This window comes from Porites lutea, chromosome 2 (genome assembly GCF_958299795.1).
Source record: "Porites lutea chromosome 2, jaPorLute2.1, whole genome shotgun sequence".
Taxonomy (NCBI): domain Eukaryota; kingdom Metazoa; phylum Cnidaria; class Anthozoa; order Scleractinia; family Poritidae; genus Porites; species Porites lutea.
In genome coordinates, this window is record NC_133202.1 from 51,087,226 (window position 1) to 51,101,440 (window position 14,215).

The 14,215-nt window shown below is 37.5% G+C and overlaps 1 protein-coding gene across 1 annotated transcript; it reads right to left on the minus strand.

Moving 5' to 3' along the window:
• Positions 1–3,016: 3,016 nt before the first annotated feature.
• On the minus strand, positions 3,017–7,137 carry LOC140927166 (alpha-1,6-mannosylglycoprotein 6-beta-N-acetylglucosaminyltransferase A-like). The gene is made up of 6 exons (XM_073376815.1): positions 6,984–7,137; positions 5,525–5,956; positions 4,931–4,993; positions 3,526–3,642; positions 3,305–3,379; positions 3,017–3,201 (listed from the first exon to the last, which is right to left on the minus strand). Exons 4-6 carry the CDS (start codon positions 3,619–3,621, stop codon positions 3,091–3,093), a joined length of 282 nt encoding a protein of 93 aa, XP_073232916.1. The 5' UTR covers positions 3,622–3,642; positions 4,931–4,993; positions 5,525–5,956; positions 6,984–7,137; the 3' UTR covers positions 3,017–3,090.
• Positions 7,138–14,215: the final 7,078 nt, after the last annotated feature.

A 14,215-nucleotide genomic window follows, 5' to 3' on the forward strand; every position in this document is an offset into this window, starting at 1 on the left:
GACTGTCACCGATAAATGAAAACAAGCCTCGCGTCATGTGATTCCAAATTTGCATCGTGATTGGTTCGCGGATCAAAAACATTTCCAAAAGTGGAAACTTTCTGGACTGTTTATCGTTTTCTGATATTTTGTTGTTGAACATGTGACCATTTTTTTTTATTTAGTTTAATTAATGTGAGCAGAGACGTTCGAACCGTGCAGCTGAGCTGAAGCTGACGGTCGCTACCCAGATTTCTTACCGAATGTTTCCCTTACTGTTTCCTTACCGGTCCCCGTTCTTTTGAATACAGTTGAACCTCTCCCAACAACAGAAAAACGTCAGGCCGTTGAAGAGAGGTGGCCGTTGTAGAGGGGTTTAAACAAGAGTCAATGCATGGACTGTTCGCCAAAAATTGGCCTTTGTAGAGAGTTGGCCCGGGTTAGAAGAGGTTCGACTGTAGTTTGTAACTGAATGAATGATCTCGAATTAGCTGATTTAAGTAAACACCTTCTTCTAATCCAAATGATGAATACGGAAACATATGCTGCTCCATTATTTTTTAATTACAGTTAATTTTTGTTTTTGTAGATCTAGCCCACCTCAAGTCAATCGCAATTTTTGCAAAACGCTACTTGTTCTTCTTGGTAATCCCGACATGGACATAAGCGCCTGCGTTCTGGATCTTTGGATACACAGCTAAACAAAAGAGACATTCCTTGTAATGTGCAAGCTTTATCCGCTGGAGCGTATGAAGGAGCATCAAGTCTGTTTTCCTTCGTTTGTTTATCACAGTCTACTCCAAACCTAGGCAAGACAAACTATATGTCAAATACAGTCAAACCCGTTAATACGGACACTGAGGGGGGCATAGAAAGTACCCGTATTAACGCCGGGGTGTCCCTGTAAGGCAGGTTGAATATATAGAAAAAGTAAGGGTTTTCTTCCCTCAAGGACAAAGCAAACTGTGCGTAATAACAAGGTTTCCGTTTTAAGCGGGTGTCCGTAAACCGGGTTTAACTGTACCTCGATTCCTTTATATTACAAGAGTGACATGCTAACGAGGTGAATCGGACCAAGTCAGGCTGCCGCAGGTGCAGTTGAACTTGTTCATAGACAAACAAGAGGCATTTTTACTTGACAATGTCGCCTCTTCACTGACCATAACATTTTCCTAGTACATAGGACCAGGTTTCTATCCACCTTATGGACAGAGACACAAAAAAAAGATCGCAATTGCTAATCAGTAACAACGCTTTAAACCACAAAGGTCAGATTTATGCACTATTAGTTGGTGAATTTTATTCCTGATGAATACACAGGCGGCTCAGTAGACAAAATCCGATTTGACTACTACCAACAGTAGTCGAACCCATGACCTTCTGGTTACTAGTTCAGATGCTACACCAATGAGCTACAGGAGAATCTTGGAGGGCTAAGGACAGGTAAGTACGGTCATTCCCTCATTCTAGGTGTTGAATAAAGGCTGACAGTCACTTACTTTTCAAACTCTTCTACTGAGTTAATGTGATTGAAGAACGATGGCTCACATAGAAATCCTGAAAAAAAAAATCGGACAATATGAATTTCAGTAATTAGAGTTAAACAATAAAAATGAAAGCGATGAAAAATGGTCGTAGTGCGCTTGTTTTTGACAGAAAATTATTAAAAGAATTGTAGTCGGTGTTTGCGTTTTATTACAAAAATTCATTCGGTTCGGGAAATATCATAACAAGCAATTTGACTCATTTTACTTGGTGTTCAACTCCTACTCATCAACACTGATCACACGACATCCTCTCTCGTAATGAGAAAATGATTTCTGTTGATTCATTCTCCTTGTTAGGAAAATGTTGATCGAGGAGTTACTTTAGCACTTGTGACATTTGCTACGATACATATTTGTAGTAAAGTTGTTGTAAGCGTTCTTGTTTATTAATCTTAGTAAGTTATTTCTCTACTCATACTTTTAGCTTATAAGTTTTAATGATGATCTGTTCAATAGAAAGTTTCTCCTGACATGAATTCGGTGCAAGACGGGTGTCCCATTTTAGTACGCCTCTAAACTAATACAAATATTTTTAATTTTTAAATTAAGGCTTTTTGGGGAGCTTTTACACTAAGAATTACACTATTTGACATTTTTGTCCTCAATTTCACCTTTTATCAGTATTTTCCAGGAAAAGACTAGCGTCTTTATTTTTGACCATAATTTTTTAGAGTTATTCTCTCGCACTCTCAAGCAAATTCATGTCAGTCGATAGTTTCTGCGTAAAATAAAATATATTCCAATTAAAAAGAGTGAGATATCTCCTATTTTTCTAGGTGTGGTGCTTGCTGAGTAAACATCTATTGATATAATTTCTACTTTTGACCACGTACTGTATTTTTAATTAGGATGCTTGATTTTGCGAACACATCATCAGATAATTTATGGAAAAGTTCAACCAATCATTTTCGAATACACCTTGAATTTTCAACAACAGCTAAGAAACTTCTGAACCGTAATTTTAATACTTTTATCTTGTTATTGTAAAAAAATTCATGTCAAAATAAGTTATTTATAGTTTTTATATCGCTATCCTTATTTTATACTGACTGGACACTGACTACAACTTCATAGAGAAAAATCAAAAGTTAAAATCACCACTTCACATCGCGAAGGTTTAATGCAAGTTAGTCCCCTGTAACCAGTCACAGAAGACTTACGTCAGCGCATTACCTTATTTCAAGCAGCTGGTTTTTCGGTTGATATAAAAACGGGAACAGCAAAGGGCGGAATAGGCAGAGAGAATTGAGAGAGAATTGTAACCCACAAGCAGCAAGTGAATACACATTTTGAGTCAAAGAAGTTATATTGGTTTTTTAGAAAGGCTACAGCTAGTCCCCGTCGAAATCTTTTTACATTAGTCATATACTGTGTGTGTTTAAGTTAATTGTTTACCATTTACTAAAGGTTTGCGGAAAATCCGGTTGAAAGGTAAATAAAAAATGGCTTTCGCGCCGGTCCAGCAAACAGGAATGAAATTGACCGTTTGGAGTTTTTCTTTTTCCCCACTGTTTTGCCAAAACTGTTCATCGACCTGTTTGCCCATGTAAATAGTGAACGACCATTATGTCATACCATTCCTGGCGCATGTCTCTTTGCAGGAGTCGCCTTTGGAGCCTAACAGCAGATGCATTTCTTCGGTTGGTGGCCATTGTTCCCCATGCTCACAAAAGTCCTGGAAAATGACATATCGTTCAGTAATCAAAAGCACATAGTCACCTTATCCCGAAATGGTCGCATAGTTACAGTGGTATCGTTTTGCCACCTTAGCTACTTACCATCTTTTCAACGAAGGCGTTTAAACGTTCCAGCATGCCTCCTGGAGTCCATTCGTAAGGAAGAAATGGTTTTACCTTGAAAAAACAAACAAACAAACAAAAAGCATCAAGGGAAGAGTATACAAAGATAGCCAGCAGCAAGTTTTGGTTCTGCTTGATAATAAAGGTTTTGTGTCGGTAAAGGAGTGAAGTTCAAAGGTTTTATCTAAGAACTACCTTACCTCTAACGATATAATTTCCTTTATAGTAGCTTCAACTAGATTAAGTTTATTTACATCAATAGTGTAAACATGAGGCTTTCCAATGAATGTCTCCATATATGGGTGCTGTGACGTCACCTAAATAGGTGAATGAATGAAAGACACTTTCAATAGGGTGCATAATAGGGACGAGAAGTGTGACGTCAAGTTACCTTGGTAGCCAAATGTTTGGATGACAGCAATAGGGCCGAAATTTAGCAAAGACGACAGGGATAGTAACGAGAAGGGCAGAAAAAAAAAGGCCCGATAAGTTTAGATTAGCAAAACAACAACTTTACACCTGCATCACGCTTTTTTTTTTACATTTCTTAGCCGTCTTTGCACGACGACTGCGATATGAAACTTTCTATTTTCACGCACCCTCTTTACAGAGTAGGAAACACAACGGATACGGTCAGATATGGTCCTTTCGGATTAAATCCAGAAAACTTTTGCCAACATTTCAGAAATTAATGAAATTAAATTTTAAGATCGATGAAGTTGAAACAATGTGAATTTACTTTTTAAGTGAATTTTCGGTTTGTTGTCATCCAAAAATTTTGGTACCATAGCAACGTGACGTGACGACTTCTCCTCTCTATTACAGTCAAAGACTTTAGTCTCCCTTGTGGTACGGAAAAACGGGCAACAAAAAAACGTGCAACTTGTTTTGCAACATTGCTGCAAAACGAGTTGAATAGCGATGTTGCGCGTTTTACCACCCACATCAAACCTGTTAACAACCTGATTTGTTGCGACAGGCAGCAGGTTTTTTCTTTGTTGCAACAGGTTTTATGCGGGTGGTAAAACGCGCAACATCGCTATTCAACTCGTTTTGCAGCAATGTTGCAAAACAAGTTGCTCGTTTTTTGTTGCCCGTTTTTCCGTACCTTTACGGCCCTGTGAACGAAACTAAATTAAAGCAAATACTAAAGTCCTTAAATACCAAAGACTAGAATTTTAAGATAATGAATTATTAAAATATGAAGTCATTTATTTAACAGTCAATTAATTCTAAAACTGTTAGGCGTGAATTTACACATAATTTAAAATAAAACAAGTAATCTATTTAAATTTCTTTGCAGCAAGGTTGCAAGAAAAATGTCTCCCTTTTTGTGGCCTTTATCCTCCGCGTAAAAAAGGGAATGCTACTGGGCCAACAATTTTTCCCCCATTTTAAAATGAGTAAGTCAGAACTTCTGTAAAGTGGTTGTTTATTCATTCCAAAGAACTTGTTGGAGACAGTTGGTTGCCATGTTTACAAGGAATGGCACGTCATTAGTTCATGACGTCAATAGCTATTTTTGAGCAAAACCTCCTTCTGGGAGTATTGTCAAATCAACGTTATATTGCTATATGGTAAACACCAGTCAATAACTTTACCAACCTCCCTAAATGTTGGTTTTGACTTGAAAAAGCCCGTGTTCGAGCGGCTGTGAGGAGGATCGAACTACAAAAAAAAATAGATATATACATGTATAATCTGAGACTCCATTTGTACTTTAGCATGGGATAAGCTTATCCGTCAGCCTTTAAGCTTGCAGATTTCCCGTTATATAGACCTTATTTTACCTCTAAAACTTTACATACCCCTTGTTTCCAATTTACCCTGGATAGGAAAATAATGCTCATACAACACACGGGGAGGGGGACCGCAAAGAGCCGGAACAGAAGGTGTATTATGCCACTCGTGTCACTCGTTTCACTTTGTATAGCTGATTAAGATACCGTAAAGTTCAGCCCTCCAGGCTCAAACAACGTCGTCAAGGGTTTTAGTAGGACCTTGAAACGGTGGGGGGAAAGGCTTATAACCGTTTCAAAACGAGCTTCATAGCAATGCTGATCAAGTACTTTTACTCACTTTTTTAAACTTCAAAACGTCGTAAAAATCGAATGCAGTCAAGTACATGCTAAAAGGTTGCTTATGAGCAGACTGAGTTTACTGTAATGCACACTGGTAAGCCAGTTAAGAAAATCATACCTTTGGATTGATAAAAACACATGCTTGTGAGATAGCTTCGAGGGGTGCAGGTCCTTCATACGGAAAGCCCAGGCCAATAAATACCTGTCAAAAATATAGTAATTTAACAAACAGAAATCAGTTACAATCCTTTTTCAAGCCACCCTCCGCACAAAGGCTAGTTGGCATATATCTGAAAGATGTAATTAACATGAAGCATTCCCCATGAAAGGACGTGATGGTGATCTTGATGTAGGAAACATTTACGATTTTGCATTGAGGTAATTGGACAGTCATTGTGCTCCCATTTCAATTCATCAGTGGACATTCAGTTGTCACACCGTTTCTTAGCGCCATGATACATACTTTGGCTGTTCTCAAAAGCTTTTGAAGGTCTCCTCCTTTCATTATTCCGTGATTGATAACGTAGTCTGGTACAAGTGCTTTATAGTCCTAACAAAAGAAAGGGTATTATAGTTAAGCGTAAGATGGTAAGGAGAAGAGAAGTGTGACGTCACAGCAAGTTAAATGTGTGAAATTATGGGATTGGTTGGCAAATTCATAAAGAAGAAGATGATAAAAAACCCCTTGCCAAAAATCAGCCAGTTCTATATAGTGCAAATTGGTGGGGAGATAAAGTTGTTTTATTTTTCATTCAAAATTATTCCTAGTTTACAAAAAAGCTAAAACATGTTTACCTCCATGGATGTTAAGTTCATCTTCGATAGAGCATAATCAGCAAATTTAGGAGATAAAGGGTTACTCGGCAGCTCCGCAAATATTCATGACTCCAAATAGCAGATGTCCTCCGTCGACTTGTTCTTGCCATGTTTTTAGCAAACAGTTCTCCCATTTATTCCTCGTGAAACGAGTGAAATGTTCCGCGATTTTTTTACTCAATACAAAAACAACACAACCTCGTCCAAAGGTCTTCTCGGTTAACGGTTCAATAATCGGGCAATTTGTTGCACGATAGACGTCATTTTTTCACATATCGCAAAATTCTTCCAAATTTGGTCGACAATAGGTGGTTATAATGAATTATGCGTGGTATTTTAGCCAATCAGAAACGGATAAATATTTTGAATGAATAATACGGTCCCAAAAGCTCATTTTTAGCAAGTGGACATTTTTCATCTTGTTCTAAATGGATAAATATGAATCCATCCCAAAATTTCAAAAAATTTAGTTACTGTAACGTCTCTACTTCCCTTCCCTGTCAATCGACCATAACATGGATGTCCATAAGGATGTCTACTATCAAGTTAAACACAGATTGTATATGTCATTACAGGAAAACAGCCAATCAGAGCGCGCGTATTATTGTAATTAAAAAAAAGTAGTTATGCCTCTTTGTAGTAAATTAGTATTGCCACGGTACCCTCGTCCATAGTTCTATTGAAAATCAAATTTGGCTGTCCCAGGCATGCCAGACGCCACCAAGCCCCGTAACACCGTACCGTCGTTAACATAAACTTACTTCACTTCCATTCCCTGCGATCGTGCCATGTATCTCTAGATACTTGCTGAGAACATCAATGTACTTTCTCCTTCCCTGGCGTAGATTAATTAAGCAAAAAAACAAAAAAAGTACTAGTAAGTTCACAAGTAATCAAAAGCACCAAAAGTATTAGATATAAGCTAGTTTCAGTTAAGAGAGCATTTTGTTTCCTAAAAATTATATTTAATAATTATTCCATGAGTGCGCGTTGAATATGAGTTGGCTATCTAACAAGCGCGAGTGAAATAATTGTTTTATTAAAAAAACGCCCACAAAATATCGAGAATTCTTCCCGACTTTATTTGTAAAAACTACCGATTTTCAGCTTCTTTTTAATTTCGACCAGACGCGTTAAGTTACCATTTTTGGAGAGCATGGTATAACGTCTCATAAACCGTGAAGGATAAGCCAATCAGAGCTCTAGAATTGCACTATCCAATGATTTAGTTTCTAATAAATTAGTTTTATCCTCCACCCTCTTTAATTAAGAAGACGGCTTTGCACTAGTAAAATACTATCGGCCATTGTGATAGAACGCACCATATTACATCATCAACACCTTACGTTGGTAAAAAGTCGCTTTCGACTAGCAAACTTACCCTTAGGTATGCAGCTTTTTTGGCGTAAAGAAGCCCAGTTGGCTTGGAACTGCTTATATTGGTTGTTTGTTTAAACGAATTCAATCTGTTTTCTTCTACTGCCAAGGCTTTGTCCACAACAAATCCAAGGAACAGATTGTCAGGGCTATGCGCTGGTAAGAAACAGAAAATTTAGGCAATGATATAATAGGTTACAAATTACTCCTTAATTTTTGCGCCGAATTCAGCGTTAGTTATAATTTCACATGTGCCAAGATGGCGCTGGAGGTAGTATACTATGTTGTTTATATGCCGTTTTGGTGTATAGGTGTAGGTAAATCATTGATATGGATAAGGGTTGAGTCTATGGTGTCACCCGTTGTTATAACCTAGGGAAAAAGTGCCATCCTGCATACTAATTCGGTGTAGGTTTACTAATGAGCGTCTCGCTACTACGGTAGGCTTGCCCAGACTTGCCCGGTAAGTAACTTTAGAACCTCTATTTAAAAAATAAGAATAAGAGTAGCGATCATCCAGCAACGCGAGAAACGGCTTATGTCTTCTATCTAGCGCTAAAAAATCGGATATATATAAACAAAACCACACACGAGATACCGTTTTTTACAAACTTCATTGAAAACCAATGACAAAAGGAGTGAAATACACAGCGATTTGAAAGGAATGAAAAATTAATCGTCATCTTCTTCGCCCATGGAGTACTTGTAAGGTTTGACTCAAAATTTCTTATGTCGATGCCAATTTCTTTTCTTCTGTTTACCATAATTCTACCTCAAAGAAACAACTCACTAGACTAACTTACTGACCGTTAGACAGTTAATGCATGGTGCGAGTTAACAAGCCCATGGTTGCATACCAATAAGTTCAGCTCCGCAGTAAAAACCCCAAGGGAGAACTTTGACGTATTATTATAAAAACGCACACTCACACACACACAAAAAAAGACAATTAATACCTTAACAAGGATCAATTGAAACACGCGACTAATAAATTGATTCTCGCAATAAAACCAGGCACGTTTCTTAAGTCAAAAGAAATCAACTTTATGACCCTTTATTAAAATAATTGCAAAAAGATTAGATTAAACATTCTTTTGAAATAGATCTAGACAAAGAAGGCAAGCCATCTTTTTTTTACACTGCGCAGAATGTTTTACTTACCCCTCTCCCTTTTCATTTTTATTTCCCTTCTCCTCCACAATTTTATTATTTTCCCTCCTCAATTTTTATTCCCTCTTCCACAATTTTAAGAAAAGGTCCAGATAAGAACGATAGCAACAACGGCAACCAACATGTTGGAATGCAAAAAAGATGCTAACTTTTCTATTGTCTGGACTTACTTCTGATTGGCTTAAACAGCAAAAGTTAACAATACTTCATAAAGCGGTACATGTATATATTCATCCATACTTTCCAACCATCTTCCATATAACAAAATCTGGTCTCAGTTTGAATAACAAAGAAATCCTATGTGGGCAACATGTAAAATTGTAAACTTTTCTTGGCTATTGTTTTCAACTCTTGTGATTGGTCAAAATCTTTTAACACAAAAAAACACCCTTTGAAAGTGGAGTGTAAATGCATTTTATTGCGTAAACGGCGTTCATGTAGGTTTATGCATTCTCTGTGTAAAAATGAGAAATTCCTATGTGGAGAAAGCACCGTTGCCGCATAACAAAAGAAATTGCTATCCACCTTACCCGGATCATGACTTAATATTTTCCCTCCTCCTCGATCCACAATTTTATTATTTTCCATCCTCATTCTTGAATTCCCTCCTTCTCCACAATTTTAAGCTTTCTCCACCTTCTCCTCATTCTTGAATTTCCCCCTTCTCAATTTGATTATTTTCCCTCCTCCTCCACAATTTTTATATTTTCCAACCTCAATCTTGATTTCCCGCCTCCTCCACAATTTTATAATTTTTCCTCCTCCTCCTCCGCCTTCTCATTTGAACTATATATTTTGCCATCCACAAATACATCGACCTCATATCGACCCTGCATCGACCCTAGACTCTTTTTCTTTTTTCAACACAACTTCGTAGATAGTGAAACTATATACAACCACCAACACATTTCTATTGTTTCTATTATTCATAAAGCTTACCTTCTTTGACTATTTCAATAGAATCGCTAATCCAAGCGGTAGGCCTTTTAACTCTCATCATTAACTGACTAACGGCGCGAGAAACGCTGATACCTCAAAAGTAAGTCGTTTCTTTGAGACAGAATTATGGCAAACAGAGGAAGAGAAATCGACATAAGAAATTTCGAGTCAAACCTTACAAGTACTCCATGAGCGAAGAAGATGACGATTAATTTTTCATTCCCTTCAGATCAATCTGTATTTTACTCCTTTTGTCATTGGTTTTCAATAAAGTTTTTAAAACGGTATCTCGTGTGTGGTTTTGTTTATATATCCGATTTCACCTTAGCGCTAAATAGAAGACATAAGCAGTTTCTCGCGTTGCTCCTTATTCCCATTTTTTAAATCGAGGTTCTAAAGTTACTTACCGGGGAAGCCTAGGCAAGACGCTCATTAGTAAACCTATACCGAATTAGTCTGCAGGAAGGCACTTTTTCCCTAGGTTATAACAATGGGTGACGTCACAGACTCGACCTTATCCATATCAATGATTTACCTATACATATACTTATACCTATATCTATACCTATACACCAAAACGGCGTATAATAACATGGTATAACACTGTCGATTTTTAAAATGTTATGAATGAAGATGTAGGGGGAAATTAAAAAGGCGCTTTAGAAAACCTAAACGCTTGAAACAGCGTATCAAGAAGGATTTTAACATGTATTTTGTTAAAAAAAAATCACAAAATTGAGAAGTTAAGTCAAAATTTACGGTACGTGGAGTTCTAGGTACGATAAACCAGCTGAGACGAACGCCTTTAACAAATTAAAGGAATTATCAAATCAGCAACGCAACGTTACGTTGACGTCATAGAAATGCTGAGCTTAAAAATCTTGTGTCTTTTGCTTACGAAACATAGTCATTATCTGTCGAAGATGTACATCCTGTCCTCCCCAACTACTTTTGAGCGATTTATGAAGAACTTTATACTCGGGGCAGTTGAATTCTGCGTCTGTACCAAATGAGTCCAAAATCCTTAAATTACACCTGACAAATAAAAACAAGGATCAGTTAAGTTAATTTATTGATAAATCAATTGCATGCATGGTAATCTCTAATATAAAGCATACTATAAAAGAAAGGACACAAGCTGACATGCATTATACATTGTTTATTACAGTTTAAGTAATTTTAAGATGAACTTTCTTTAAAATGCTTAAAGAAGAGCAGTCAACAGAAATCAATAGACCTTTTTAGTTTGTATGTCTTGTTTTCCCATTACAGAACAAGTGATGCTACCTCAGAGATCATACTGTTCCTTTAACAAATAGACGGCAATTTTCCATGGCCTACACTGTCATGGACCATAGAAATGACGACATAAAACGTTCAAAACTCAAATGGAACCACGAGCCGCTGGCGAGTGGTTTCACTGCAAAGTTTTGAACATTTTATGGCGTCATTTCTATGGTCTATAAGAGTGTAGACCATGTGAAATATTGTGGTCGATTTGGTTTTTACAATAACATTTATTCTTAGTTTCCTGCGAACAAAACAACCGGCACTGCGTGACATGTTACGTCATTTTCATGGTCTATAATTCCATAGACCATAGCTCTCGACCAATCAGCGCTCGAGGATTCGCTCAGTTATCTTAAAAGTTAAATTTCACCCTATTGACCTGTCTATAAGTAAGTCTATCAATAGGTACCTACTCTGCATACGTCTTTTTCATCAAATCCTCGGTAATTTTTTGAAGGAAATCATCTTATTTCAAGATTTTTTTCGTGGTAACGAGTGGTAACGTTTATAACGGGTTTGAGTAACCATGACCACGACAAAAACGAGAAAATAAAAAAAAAGTAATGAGCAATTAAACAAAAACTGTAGTGCAGCACTTTTTTTGGTATATATTTTCTTTCACTGCACGCCAAACATTGCTAAACCTGATAGGAATAGCAATTAAGGCGATCGTCGCTTTAATCTCTATAGGCCTCGTTTACAAATGTGTGTGCAGAAAAGTTGTCCCGGGTGAAGAATCACCCGCTTACCCGAGAAACTTGGGTGAGCCATCTTTCCATAAAATTCCTTACAAAACGCGTTGAACCGTTTACATGGGAAACAAAAAGTTTTCTCGGCAAGAAAGGTGACCCAACTAGTCGGGTAACCCTTTAGTGATGGTAGGGTCACCCTCCTAGGCGGGCCAACTTTTCCACTTTGGTTCTCCCAGCCGGGCCAACTTGCACTTCCTGTGCTAAACTACCAAACTAAGCGTAATATAATCATTTAATAAGAAATTTTTTTTTTCTAGAAACTGCAAATATTTAAAAACAAGGCTGTCAATACTCTGCGGGTGCCATGGTGAGGTCATTGTTGACGTTCGACGTTCTCAGGAAAGCTCGGTCATAGCCTGAATAGTTTTTAAATTATTCAACTTCTTCGTGAAGTAGGGAGGGGTGGGGACTGAAAAACCCTCTCCTGGGTCTGAATAGGGTAAATAATAATAATAATAATAATAATAATAATAATAGTAATAATAATAATAATAATAAAAACTACCATGCTGTTTTATAGCACTAAGAGAATCTCCTGATTATACCTAAAGTGTGACCTTGATGCTCCAAGTTTGTTATCAAGGCAAGTCGTACCAATATAATCAGTATAAATCAAATCGAAAGGCTTATGTACAAGCCGAGTTGCGCACAGTCTTTTTTTGGAATTTGCATCAAGCAATCTGAAAGAAAAAAAAAAAGAAGATGAATAATATAGAATGCCGGGCGGGCAGCCATTCACCGAGTTCAATAATTATAACTCAGAGAGTTTTAGTAAATGTAATTGTTTAGGATTTTGTATTATTTGTATTACAGTTAAGTTTGCACGTATTTCTGTGATTGACAGTTCAACATTAGAGTCCCCGGATGTTAAAAAAGTTTCGTGGGTTTGTTGGACAAAACATAAAGTTGTGGTGACTTCATTTTGAATTTGTTGAAGTGGATTCTTCGCGGACATTGAGTGGAAACCGAAGGAAAAAAACACTACCATGGCCCTTCGAGTAGGATTTTGAAACAGAAAGTGGATTAAAAGCTGGAATTTTAGAGGGAAACAATTTTCAAATCATCTTTGGATCAGGTTTGTGGAGCATTGGGTAGCGTTTGTTGTTGTTCTGCTTTTTTGGCAAGGTGACATGAATTTGTCTGAGGAAATTTCGTGGTTTTTGAGTAGAAAATCAGTGTAAACATGTCAGATAAAGAAGAAGGTTCAGCTGGGGAAGTGGAAAATTTGAAAGCTGGAAAACGTAAGTTGAAAGCGTCGATAACAAGCCAGCTAAATGAATTAGAAACTGGAAATTGGAACGTTTGGAAGGACTTTATGAAAAAACCATGTAAATCTTGGAAGAGTTACGGGCATTGTATCAGCAAGAGAAAAACCTAGATATGCAGGTGAAAGTCGGGGATGAAGCGGACCAGTTAAAAAAAAAAAAAAAAAAAAAAAAATGAAAGCGAAGCTAACGCCGCTCGTCGTGTGTTCTTTATTTTTCACGAAACACCTTGCCGGTGAGTACACATGTTCATTCAGTTAGTTTACTTAATTCTAACACCAAATTGACTAACAAAAATGGTGAAAGTGGGGTAGGAAACTTAGAAACAGTTCGCATCCCAACATTTAGTGGGAGCAAAACTGAATTTCAGGACTGAAATGCAGCATTCACGAGTTGCGTGAATGCAATTGCAACTGTGTTGTCTGCTCAGTTCAAAATGTTAAGACTGGAGGCATGTTTGTCAGGTAAAGCATTAGAAACGATTGAAAGTTTAGGATATTCTGAGGCTGCGAATGAAGCGGTGAAAGCGACGAGATTAGTGAGGAAATATGGAGGAAAATAGACGGGAAATCCGGTGCCATGTAGAACAGTTGCTTGAAATGAAACCTTTAAGAGAAGAAAAGGCCTAAGAATTGGAAAAGTTTGCAAACGTAGTGGAGCGGGCAGTAATCATCAATTTGCAGGAGAACAATAGAGAGGCGGTTTTAGAAGAAAGAACACTTTACACAATTATTCAATAGATAAACTGCCTGAGAAACTAATGGCTCAATACTATCGATGGGTTAAGGAAAATCAGAAGGTTTAGTCCGTAATATACTTAAAGATTGGACCATAACAGATTCTGAATATCAGATGCAAGCCACAGAACTTAAACACGGTTTGAAGTCAGGAAACCCCCCTTGACAGTCATGCCAATCAGGCGGGAGAAGGGGTAGATCTTATGGAACTAACCAAGTTGATGGTAAGAAGAAAGAGGCTTACGTGGTGTATGGTGAAAGTCACGCCATCTGGAGAGCAGAGTGTGTAATATCAACGGATGTAAGGATAGGCATAACCTACTGTTACATGGAGACCAAACAGGAAACCTATCTAAGCCTTGTTCACAGGGAACTCAGCCTCAATCAGCCCAAATTCAGTGAGCCGGAACAAACCAACAAAGCCAGGAAATCCAAACAGCTCTCATAAATGGCACTCAAAGGA

Bases quoted from the DNA above. Each gene is read 5' to 3' on its own strand.
- LOC140927166 (XM_073376815.1), bottom strand. From the start codon at position 3,621: ATGGAGACATTCATTGGAAAGCCTCATGTTTACACTATTGATGTAAAT. The intron at 3,380-3,525 runs GTAAGGTAGTTC...TGTTTTTTCAAG, and splicing joins AGGAAATTATATCGTTAGAG to GTAAAACCATTTCTTCCTTA. The intron at 3,202-3,304 runs GTAAGTAGCTAA...GTCATTTTCCAG, and splicing joins ACGCCTTCGTTGAAAAGATG to GACTTTTGTGAGCATGGGGA.